General features: G+C 42.4%; 2 protein-coding genes across 2 annotated transcripts; one reads left to right on the forward strand and one right to left on the reverse strand.

Moving 5' to 3' along the window:
- Nucleotides 1–5,714: 5,714 nt before the first annotated feature.
- LOC142806085 (SPRY domain-containing protein 7) lies at nt 5,715–10,414 on the reverse strand. Its single transcript, XM_075891239.1, has 5 exons — nt 10,194–10,414; nt 8,932–9,048; nt 8,165–8,325; nt 7,006–7,108; nt 5,715–5,980 (listed from the first exon to the last, which is right to left on the reverse strand). Exons 1-5 carry the CDS (start codon nt 10,303–10,305, stop codon nt 5,883–5,885), a joined length of 591 nt encoding a protein of 196 aa, XP_075747354.1. The 5' UTR covers nt 10,306–10,414; the 3' UTR covers nt 5,715–5,882.
- A 176-nt stretch (nt 10,415–10,590) lies between these two features.
- Nucleotides 10,591–12,513, forward strand: Roc2 (Regulator of cullins 2). The gene is made up of 3 exons (XM_075891238.1): nt 10,591–10,764; nt 11,000–11,047; nt 12,172–12,513. Exons 1-3 carry the CDS (start codon nt 10,617–10,619, stop codon nt 12,288–12,290), a joined length of 315 nt encoding a protein of 104 aa, XP_075747353.1. The 5' UTR covers nt 10,591–10,616; the 3' UTR covers nt 12,291–12,513.

The raw sequence follows: 12,513 nt of genomic DNA on the forward strand, positions 1-12,513 counted from the left end.
AGTATAACGATTTGGCGACCTTCGCCACCACCGAATCAACAAGAGCATTTCATGAGTGGTCCTCCATGGTTTTTTCGTTCGTTTTCCGGCTACCCGCGGCTGCCCAGAAAAACCTGCTCTTCGTTGCCCAGGTTTTCAGTGGGGGTTCTTCAGTTCCTTCTGGGCACTGGACAGCCATTTGTAGAAGGTGATCGCCACGACCTCGGCCATAGACGTCACTTTTATTTTCTTACCCCATCTTTCATTCTCTCTCCTCATTTAGACACAAACACCCAAAATAGGCATTTATGGGTGCTATAAAAACACCATAAAAGCCCTTCTTAACCTCTAATTCATGCTCATATATGAAAATGGCACGATAGGAGTGCAAGGAACAAAATAGGCATTTGCCTATAATCCAGTAACTAATTATTACAGTGTCAGGTCAACAACATTATTGCTGAAATGTAACAGCTGCCTCTAATGTGGTATGTTTAATGGAGGAAATGCACCCATACACAGTTAAATCCACCTATAATACTAAAATGCCATGAAAATTTAATTTTATAACCGATAAATGTGGTATGTGGGCATTGCTGTAAGTGGGCTGTTACACCGTAGGAAAAAAAAAACGCCAGGCCTGTGCGAAAGGCGCAGTATAGTCACAGCGAAAGCTAGAAGAGCAGCCTTTCAGAGCTTTTTCTAAACACTCATTGGTTAACTGCTGCAAGCTCACTTACTTGACATCCACTACAGCATTAATATAAAAAACTTTTGGGTAGTAGGCCTGCATTAGATATGCTACTTTTCGTCATTCTTCTAAGGAGCCTGGTATCCGCTAAACACTTGCAAGAAATTTTGTGCCAATTGTTCATGCAGTGGCGTAGGATGATGAGGAATTATGGCTGAAGTGGGTATGTGCCACAGGTAATAGGTGAACAAGAACAACCTTTTGTAATGGGTTGAGGTATCGAACAACCCACTCCTTAGGCTATTCGCATTGTGCGATGACTGGTTGTTATATCACTGTTTTAAAACGCTTTATAAGTCGTGTTAACGCGATTGCTTTCTCGACGTAAAGCCTGTTTAAGGCAAGTTTGCCAACAAGTTTCAAGCACCGGCTTGGCTCATTGGTAGAATACTGGGTTGGCACTCAGCGAACCCGAGTTCGAGTCCCACTGTGTCGTTGGTACTAGGTTTTTTTTTTCTAATTTCATGCTATGTGGTTACGGACACTGGCGGCGGCGGCGAACAACTACGCCGCTGCACGTGACCAGAGTTGTGATCTCATAACAGCTTTCACTGTAAAACATAAAAAAGTTGATGCAGCAACTTGTCATGGTTATGAATGATATATTGTTAAAGTCGTCATTATATGTGGGTTCGACTGTACATCTTTCTCAGCAGCCAGTTACTCAGAAGTGGCTAACTTTAGGTCTGCGCAAGCAACAGGTCTGGTCGCACGCAGCCATAGTACTACTCTCCTGTGAATTCCGTGAACGTTTGCCTTTCTCCTCAGTATCGGCCATGGCTATCTTAAAAAAAAAACAATGCAGCTCCAGTCACATATTTGTCACACGGTGTCTATTACAATAAAGTGTTGGTAAAGTTGCATTGTATTCAGTGTTACTAGGTAATCTTTTTTCATGGCTAAAGATAGCCCAGTAAATTGATGCAGGTCTAGTTGTCCCAAAACACAGTAGCAGGAGCAACTGTGTATTGACTACCCCTGCGATGCTGTTGTGTAGAAGGTATACTGGAGTATTGTTTGCTTTGTGTGCATATGGGTGAGTCCTTTCTATTTAATGTAATTGTGGATATTTTGTGTGGGTAGATACAGGGCAGGCTGGCACTGGCTTTGCATGTTTTGGAGTGTGATGAAGCTGGGAGATCGATTTCTTATTCACAATTGGATTGAAGGGAGTGAATGCAGCAAAATTCACCGGAATTTTGCAGCAAAATTCACCGAACTTTTTCTCGCTTCGCTGCCTAAAAGGTCGGAAAACCACGTCATGAGGACGACGTGAAAAAATCAGTCTGAGACCAATGTTGCCGCCACACTTTAGCAGGTTGCCTTTTTGTTTGCTGCAAGGGCTGTCACCACCATCATCATCAGCCTGACTATGTCCACTGCAAGACAAAGGCCTCTCCCATGTTCCGCCAGTTAACCCGGTCCTGTGCTTGCTGCTGCCAATTTATACCCGAAAAATTCTTAATCTCATTGGCCCACCTAACCTTCTGTCTCCCCCTAACCCGCTTGCCTTCTCTGAAAATCCAGTTAGTTACCCTTAATGACCAGCGGTTATCCTGTCTACGCGCTACATGTCCGGCCCATGTCCATTTCTTCTTCTTGATTTAAGCTATGATCAGCTTAACGACTGTTTGTTCCCTAATCCACACTGCTCTCTTCTTGTCTCTTAAGGTTACACCTACCATTTTTCTTTCCATTGCTCGCTACGTCGTCCTCAATTTAAGCTGAACCCTCTTTGTAAGTCTCCAGGTTTCTGCTCCGTAGCTAAGTACCGGCAAGATACAGCTGTTGTATACCTTCCTCTTGAGGGATAGTGGCAATCTACCTGTCATAATTTGAGAGTGCTTGCCAAATGTGCTCCACCCCATTCTTATTCTTCTAGTTACTTCAATCTCGTGGTTCGGCTCCGCGGTTATTACCTGCCATAAGTAGACATAGTCTTTTACAACTTGAAGTGCACTATTACCTATCTCTAAGCGCTGCTCTTTTCCGAAATTGTTGTACATTACTTTCGTTTTCTGCAGATTAATTTTAAGACCCACCTTTCTGTACACCGGCTGTACTAGCTCTCAAATCATGTGATGTAAACCATGGAAACAACCAGCCGGAAATTCAACATGGCGGCAAAGGCGTCGGCAATGGCTCGCATTAGCGCTACCAGTGCAGCACATCAAAAGCTCACGGCATTGACAAGGATGCGTTCGAGAGCCTACTTTAGATTACGATCGCTGAGAGCACCGGAAGTAGAAGAAGGTGCAGCAGTAGCCTACTAGCATGCCATAACATGTCTCGTTTTGGCACTGCCGGCTGAATCCGTCGCTGCCGTTGCGTCCATGCGTATTGTTTCTGCTGGCCTGTCTCCCAAAACTATGTTTGTAAAGGTGTAAACTGTTTCTTTTCAGTGCTTTGCAGGCATAACTAGAACTCGGTATGAATTTTGATGCTCAGAAAAAGGGCAAATTGGAATGAATTTCAAGCGGTGACGGCAGCGATGGCATTTACGAGGGGCAGAATGAATGTGAATTTTTTTGACGGGCGCGGACGTGGTTTTTCGGCCGCTCTGGCATTTTCACTTCAATTCTCCTGTATGAATTCTGAAGGACTGATTTTTTTTTTATTGTGTGTGTGTGTCGACATCACAGATTTCTGTCTGCTTAAGCGACGAAGCGAGTGAATTTCCATTGGGTTTAGCCGCTTTCACTCCTTTTTATGTCAAGTGTGAACGCGCCTTTTAGCGCCAGCAGCATGAGTGAGGAAACTGCGGCACTTTTTTGAGAGACTGTGAAGGCAGGAAAGTTCAAAAGAACATCACGAACTGTTTTCAGCAACAAGTAGCTGACCCCAATAAAATTCTTGTTCATCTTCATGATCACCTTTAACTTGTTTTTGGTTCATACGAGTTCAAGACGATAGGAATATTTTGTGTGCTCCCTTCGAATTTGTATCATCGCGATTCTACTTTACTTCGACTGCAGTTAAGGCCGACCAGTCCACGTGCAGGACCCTTGTTACCATAACGGTTGCGATGCTGTTTGTCATTCATTAGCTTCGTACCTGGTGACAGCCCTGTGTAACAGTTGCATTAGGTGTGTTCTATACCAAAGACAGTTGAGTGAAAGACGTGCATGGTGTATGGATGCCAAAGCACATTGCTAAGAGCATCCACCCATTTGAATGACAAGACTGTATCAATGTGTTACTGTCTTTAATAAGCAAAAGACATTTCTAGCATTTAAGCCTCTTAAGGACTGAAAAAAAAAGTGTACCATTCACAATTCTGTGCATAAAATGAGCACTAATGCAGACTGCTGTGCCCACAAGAAGCCTGTGCTATTGCAATGACCATAAAAATGGGGTTGGGAATTGCAGCGCTGCTGACAGAATGACCATTTTGTAGTTTGGAAAAAGGCTCTAGGTTTTCAACGATGCAATAACTCGAGGCTAATTCTGCCATTGATGGCAGAATTATTATGCAATTCTGCCACACGTGCTCTTGACTTGTTTTCAACAGAGGCTGCAATATCCCATTTCACTTAACAAAGCTCTTCTTTTGTATAAAGAGCATTGTGCAAGACACAGAATGATGTGTCGGTGTCAGCAGAAATGGTTCAAGCAATACCACCAACTCATTTGTGCGTTTTGGACAAGAACACATTTATATTCGGCACGCATTCCTTCCAGAATAACCTAGGAGCGTATCGCTGGCAGTGATGCTGGATAAATAATCAAGCATCGCCAACTATTATGAAGCTTTTGCCTAGTCTTTCTTAGTTTCATGAATTGATTTTGGCCTCTCATTACCGCAGACACATGCATCTGTAGTTTGATGAAATGAGCAATTCTTGCATTCAAACGTGGGCTCACAAACAAAATACCACCAATCTAGGCACAAGCCAGATCATCAGTTAAGCCGCAAAAAGTGTTCATGCACCTGTTGCTCTTATCACGATATTGACTATACATTGAATGCAAAATTAGTGCCAGTTCCTGTTTTTCATGATCTGCAAAGGGGAACAAAGGGAAAAAAATAACATTCCTCGAAGCATTGTGTCTACACTTAAGGTTCTGGCCAGTATACTCAGACATCATTGTTGAACTTGTCCGTGTGCAAGTAATGGTAACAACCAGAAACTACGGCATACACGTTCCATGTACAGTGATAGTCTTGTCTAAAGCCAAGCATCCACAAGGGATACCCGTGTATAGTTCACATATTAGTATAAATTATCGTATTATGTTACAAGCAATGTACACAAAATTCTCCTGCAGCTATACAAGAAACACACCTATCACATTGCATTCTCGTCAACAAATGTTGGCATTAATTGCTGCTTGATCAAAGATTAAATCACTTATCACCAATTTCCAGCAGTATATGTTGTCACAGAAGTCACATATTCTTTACCTCATAAAAAAATATAATGCTTGGTGTGCAGTTATGCGTAGTGCTGGTCAAAATGGTATATTATCAGCCCCCAGCCCATGGGCAGCATATAAAATATAGCTGGTTAACAATACATGCATACACACTTTGGCAATAAGAAATTTAATCTTTCCAGAAACTCTGCAAAACTGATTGCGTTTGGAAGCTGGTTAGACAATTGGATTGTCTGACGAGATTTGGATTGCCCAAAATGACGCCGACTATCTCTGTACAAACTAAAATAATGCCAGTTGCATACAAAAAGAAATCTTTCTATGCTTTTTGCCAACCAGCACAGCCTGGAAAGTACCTGGCTTAGAAGAAGCAAGCACTACTAATCAAGAGGCAATATACCACACTGAGTATAAGTTCTATGCTTTTGCAGACACGCTTTTCAGCCTAATTACTGCTTTTTTGTTATCATGCATGACACTCGCAAATGCTCCGCTCATAGCCTGCCTTCTACATATATCCATGAAACATGCATGCCCTATTTAAGTTAGGCAGCTAAGAAAAAAAGGAACAATTGTAAGTATGTGACATGAAACATGATATGCTGTAACAAGCATTGAAAAATGAGCTGGGCTATAGAGTGACTTTGTGATGACAACTCAGTGGCGGAAAACTTTGCACACTCGGGCATAGATGGCAACAGGTTCGCTCTGTGGAGCAACACTAACACGAGTGCACTACGTGGTGCAAGTGATGATTTGCATACAGATGAGTTTCTCACAGTAAAGACTGTTCCACCATGATTTGCTCAAAGCCCAAAGGTGGAGTGTGGAAGAAGGAAGAGAACACTGCGTCCAAGATGGCACCATCGTCAACTGTGAAAAAACCCGAAAAGAAAATGTAATAGCAGCATGCCTTGGGTGGAGTTTTTAATAGATATTGTTGCATTTTCAATACTTGTAAATAAACTTAACAGGCCCATAAACAAGCTCTGAAAATACAACTAACGACTGCATTATTTTTTCCCAGCGTTTAGTCTTTGCGGCACAGTTCACGATGCCAGCAGTCTGTTCACATGACGTCAAGATGAAATAAGCTCTTGATTGGTCGGTACACGTGAGATCTGTTGTGGACTGCCACCTACCCTGCTCGCATGCTCATTCTGGCATGTCTCGCATGGCCGTCGTGTGCAATAAACTGAATTCATTTCAATGACTGCGTTTGCAACTATGCAAGCAGAAATGTGCAACTGCGCAGTCGAAAAGCGCAAAACCCCTACTGGCTCAACTTGACATTCAATGTGTTAATGAAGAAATAAGTGGTGAGGGGGAGATGGTGCTTTAGGAAGGGCAGTGAAAGCAAGACAGAAACTACTTTCTTGCCTTTATGCTCGGGCCCTTTAATAATGCACACACTACAAGTTTCTACAGATCTAATAATAGGGCATACCCTCAAACTTGCAGGAAAACGAAAAACATATTCCAGTTGAAATTGTTTCAGGATGACTGCCATAATTATTGTGATTGGCACTGAAGTGATGTAGCCACACAATATTGAAAAGTCTCGCGCATAAGACGTATTCTGCAGCCAGGCCACTCTTGCACTTGCCCCTAGACGTCCCACACCATCTAGCAAGAAGTGAAGTCACATGAAAGCCAAAGACGCCCTTCGCAATCCAGTGCCTACATATACGGGGTGGCCAGTGAACAGTGAAACCATGGCTTTTTTTTTTTTATTATTCTATCGGTGCCCGATGGTGCTTTTATGGCTATTTTTTATGCAGCACTGTAACCAGTGTGTCAAGTTAAATGCAATGTCTGCCAGCCACTATCAAACATATTCAATCGCTTGATCAATTAGGTTCAGCTGAGAACTCCTATTTAAGTGCAGTGCCACTTACCGTAAAGAACAGGAAAAACCTCTCCTTTGACACCTGTCACAGGAACATGTAAATCTGTTCCATTAAGGTAAAAGTTCAGCTCAAGGTGGTCATACGTGATGCCCTAAAACAGCAAGATGACATTGAAAATTATCAGGATGCCTTAGCAGAGATAAGAGTTCAAAAATACAACTTAGTGACATATACAGCTAGTTTGTATTTGCCACTGCTGCCAAGCAGAAAAACAAAACTATTCCAGCGGAGAAACAAAAGATGTGCATTCAAACAATCAACTAGTGGGCCAATCTGTCTCTGCCAACGCAGCAGAATGTGCAAGTGGCAGTGACACTGCAAGCACAACAGAAAATAAAGATAAAGCCTTGAAGTGATAAAAAACCACTGACCAGGAAATATTGCTGGAGTCGACATTCTAACAAGATTTGTATTTGTCAGAATGACAAATATACCTTGCTTGCATTGTTGCAAATAGATGACTACCATAAAATGTGGCAAGCACCCCAACCCTCCCATTTTGCTGTTTTCACTGTTTCATCATTTGTAGACAAATACATGCATACTCAATAAAACATTTCATTAGAACCACGAGAGTGCATTTTCTATTCTTAGTAGCTATTCCTCTATTATGTTGAATTTCGCTCCTTGGCCGAGCAAAGGGACAGATTATCTTTCACCATGAAGGAGGGGGGGTATGTTAGTCTAATCTAAGTACTAAGTATCAATTAGTGGATATAGGGCGATCAAAGCTGCTGCCCTGACAAAAACAAGCCCTCTTGTTGCTCCAGTGACATTCCGAGTACCATTTTTCATTACTGCAGGCACGGAGAACGCAGAATGTCTTTAGATGCTATTGCAGGGAGGCACCTCACGTACAGCTAGTGCGAGGAAGAACTGGTCGGAGAGTCCGCAGGGGTTTACTAGCGAGCAAAATTAGACATAACAAATATGTACATTCACATTAATAAATTTTGTGCTGGAACTGACAAACACCAAAATGGGAATACACCATAAGCAGGCTTCTCTTTCTTGATATTCATTTGTTCTTAGACAAAATTTTTTATCATAAATGACACCAACTCACTTATTTTACTGTACCGCTTAAGTATGAATATAACACTATTTGTTTCTCCACATAGAAAGAAGAGCAGAGAATGGGCCTTACTATGACATCGCCTTCTTGCACTGTCTGCTGGAGCTTGTGGAGCACTTCTTTGTTGCACACTACAGTGCCTTCGCTAGTGAGAACGCAGCTCTCCAGATCTTGTCCGAGTGGCACCCTGTTCAGGTCCGTTTTTTGTGTTGCCACTCCCACACCCCACAGACCTAATGTCACAAGAGATTTTTTTTTAAAGAAAAAAACAATGTAAGGCCACACAAAGCTACCTTACAAGATAATAAAATATATTTGACAGCTACACAACATGTCATATGTGACAAAACATCGAACAAAGAAGCCAAAAAAAAACAAAAAAAAAAACACCACTACTTTATCCAGCAAGAGGCATCTTCAGCATGATAGCAGATCGAAATACTAAACCCATAAGTATGGTACACAGCACCCTTCATTAATGATAACTTCTGATTGGTCACTGTTTCTAGCTGTCCGACTGCCAGAATGCTACCAAACAATTCAACGAGAGACTTCGTGGCTCAGAATTTCTACGTTTATGGCCACATGCCGATATGCTTGTCAGTAATTTTTTTCACTCCTTCATTTGTGTCTCTCATATCGATTTTGCCATGCAGTACAGTCCCATAAACATTGCTTTGTGATCTTAACATTTCAGCACGCTTGTCTACATCATAAAAGTGCGTGCTACAGGAATGGTGCAAGTAATTGATGTGAAATTAACTACGTGTAGGACATCAAATAGTTCTGTGGTTTTTTCGAGGCGCATAAAAACTACACACAAGAGCATCGTTTCTCACCTGCTTGCTGTACTTTGACTTCAAAATAGGACTTGTTTTGAACTAGAGGGGCATTAGCCAACGCTGCACCACTGCCACAAATCCTTTGTCCATTCTTTACGATCACGACATCCTGGCCTGCAAAACGTAGCAACTCCCAAGTCAGCATCCCCTGGCATCTTGGACAATGTCGGCTTCACAAATGCATTCACACGTTGTACGGCTAGACGTGTAGTTTACAAAGTTTTTTTTTCTTTTTCGTAATATCAGGACACGTCATTATTACATATGCACCACAAACACATAACACAGGCATACGAGACTGTGCTTGTCAATAGACCTCACAACAGCCTGTGTGGAAACAGAGATGTTTATCAACTGATGCCAATTCATTGTGCTTATACATCAGTTGACACGCATTTCTATGTTAATCATCACAGTGAAATCGCAAAAAAAAAATCGCCGAGCAGTCTGTAAGAATGCAGTTTTGTATGACAGCTATCCTCCTTCTATATTATAGTTGCAATGACCACAACTAAATGTGGTTTAGCATCCAAGCCGGTTCTAAATAGGGAATGCTGTATAATGTTTGAACGTTACTCACTCGAAGCAGACGGAATTGGCAATTTCGACTAGACTTTTGCACCTGCTTGGAGCTGAAGACTACAAACGACTTAATTCTGTGCCAATCCCCCCGTAGTGGATGTGAGCGACACTATCTCCACGCTTTGATTGCACATACGGTTATGTTATAGTATGGGCATTGTTAGCTGCTTGCTCGGCCTTTTTTTAGCTGTGGCTAACAACCACGAGTAGTCTCGCTCATTTATTGAACTGTTCAACACCTACATACATATTTACAACGGCACCAGCCTGTAGTACTTGCGTTAGAGGTGTCTACACCTGAAATCTGGGTGCTGCTCAGTGCTGCGCCTGAAATTCAGTGCAACTAATCACCGGCGAAAAAGAGCCTCAAACGACGACTGTCTTGTCTTCGTGTGCAAAAGATACAAACCGGCACATGACCAGAAAAGGGTGGCAAAGATGCGGCTGATGGTCAGTTTAGGTGGGAGTATACTGTACACATCAATATTACACATCGCAATTAGCACAATACGACGGATAGCAATTGAAAACCGCACATAACGATTACCCGCCAAGATAATCTTCGAAAAACCAACAAAATGGGGCGAAAGTAACCACACACAGAGAGCGATTGGTGTTTTCTACACAAACCACCAGCTCCACAGAATGTCAAGTGAGTGATTTCCAAGCTCGTATACCCATATGAAGCATGTCAAGAACCACCGTGGGTAGGCGGTTTCCCTGGGAGCTGCTGGCGGTGAAACCACCGGCGTTAAAACACCGGCGGATACAGCCGAAACAAGTTGCCATATGAGATGACAGTTCGTGGTTCGTCCCCGTTTTACAACAGCCCACACAAGCAGTCGGCAGCAGCAGTAGATCGCAAGCGGTAGGAAAAGGAGATAAACAACAAGAACGCGCGTCAATGTAAACTAAAAAAGGACGCAGTTTGGTATGCTGTGAAGTGCATTTCGCGTTAATGAATGTTTTTATCTGTTGCAGTTTTATCAACCTCTTGATTTATTTATTAGTTTTAGTTTTATAGATTTTAAGCGTTTTTACTGTTAGTTGCAAGAACAAATGCGCAACTGATGCTTCATTGCAGCGTGCGGCTTTTAAAAATGGCAGATGAGGATGACATTGACAAGGATGGAGATAACGGGCAAAAACCGGATAAAATGTTTGTTCTCAAAAAGTGGAATGCCGTGGCAATGTGGAGCTGGGACGTAGAATGTGACACGTGTGCCATATGCCGCGTTCAAGTAATGGGTACGTTTCACGGCGCTGTGTTTCGGCTGGTGCATAGGGTTCTACTTTGCCTTGTTTTTGTTGCACCGTCACTCGGGACGTTGTATGTGACTATCGTCGTTTGTCTCGTGCTCTTAGCGCACAGCCGATAGTCTATTGAAAAAAAAAAAGCACAACGTAACTAATGTATCTGATTTGCGCAACTGGCCATCTGCGATTTTCCTTGTAGCTCACAAGTTTACTTTCCCCTTTCTAGATGCCTGCTTGCGATGTCAGCACGAAAACAAGCAAGACGATTGCGTGGGTAAGTAACACGCTGTGCATGTTATCTGACCTGACGTAATAAACGTAGCCATCAGCTTCAAAAGGATACCTCTGGCACAAACCTTCGTCATATGTAACTAAACAGCGCGATAACCTTCATGTCGTTCCCCCCACTGTAAAACAGCGCTCCTTTGCGTTGCTCGAGTTATTTGCATCACTGTTGCTGCAGTATGCGAGTTGTGAAAGCCAAGCTATTGCTGTGTTAACAGTGAATAAAAAAAAAATCCGGATTTCGTCCTAATGAACTCTAAGAAAGAACTAAGATTATTCTGTGTAAACGTTGTTTTGCCGGTGTTGATTTTTCTTTCTCTTAATTTTTTTTTTTTGATAATGTCTTAGCACTCCCTCATTCAAGCCCATACGCTCAGGACTTCTCCACACAATCTTAAAGCAGTGCTCTATTACACCTAATTGATTCATTATGGCGGCTTATCAACTCGCCCGAAAGCATGGTATAATTGCACCGCCCTGCAGAGCTAACGGCTGCATTATTGAACGCACAATAACCAGTGGCTGTTTGCAGTTTGTGAGGCCATTGCAGTGTGCTTGACGCACTTGCTAACCTGGACATCTTGATCTTAAAGTTCCTGTCTCCTGAGCCCCAAGTTGGTCAGTCTATTTCTGTTGCTAGACACTTTCAGGTGTATGTCCACTTGCATCATTATTCCCCAGTGCGTTGTTTCACGGCACTCATATACCCTTCTCTGGCGATCAGTAATTGTGTAATATCGAATTTGTATAGGTAGGTTTGTCATTTGTTGTGGTTTGTCTGCCTCCACTGGCTTTCACAATGGTAGTAGTGTACTGGAGGCTGCATTGTGCCTGAGATCTCATTCAAGTTTGAGGAGAAACTTGTTAAGGGCCTTTCTATCTAACTATGATGCAGTTTTGAGGGTATGTATTTACAGTTTTGTTTCCTCGTTCTCAGTTTACCATTGTATCATCCTCGATGCACATATGCTAATGTGTTCGGTGCTTGGTGCTTGGCCCCTATGAATGTTGTGGATCATGTTCCTGTGTGTTCAATTAATGCTGTTCACATTGTGATTAGCACATTTTTAAAAATATACAATCAAGATAGTGTTTTCTTTTCTTTTTTTTCAGTGGTATGGGGTGAGTGTAACCACTCTTTCCACAATTGCTGCATGTCTCTGTGGGTCAAGAAAAACAACCGCTGTCCACTGTGCCAGCAGGACTGGGTTGTGCAGCGCATTGGAAAATGATCGCACATCTTTGCTTAGTTTTCAAGTGTGTGTACATTGTGTACGTGTGTGTGTGTACTCAAGACATTCAATCCACGAGGTGTTCCGTGGTGACCAGCAAATCAAATACCACGAGGACACTGCAGAGTGTATCGCTTTAAGAAACCTTTGAGTATGTGCTGATAAATGCCTCTATGTGTCTTTTTCAATATCCTGAGTAAATAGAGTTTCATTGCCTGTTAAA

The sequence above is a fragment of the Rhipicephalus microplus genome, chromosome 1 (genome assembly GCF_043290135.1).
Source record: "Rhipicephalus microplus isolate Deutch F79 chromosome 1, USDA_Rmic, whole genome shotgun sequence".
Taxonomy (NCBI): Eukaryota; Metazoa; Arthropoda; class Arachnida; order Ixodida; family Ixodidae; genus Rhipicephalus; species Rhipicephalus microplus.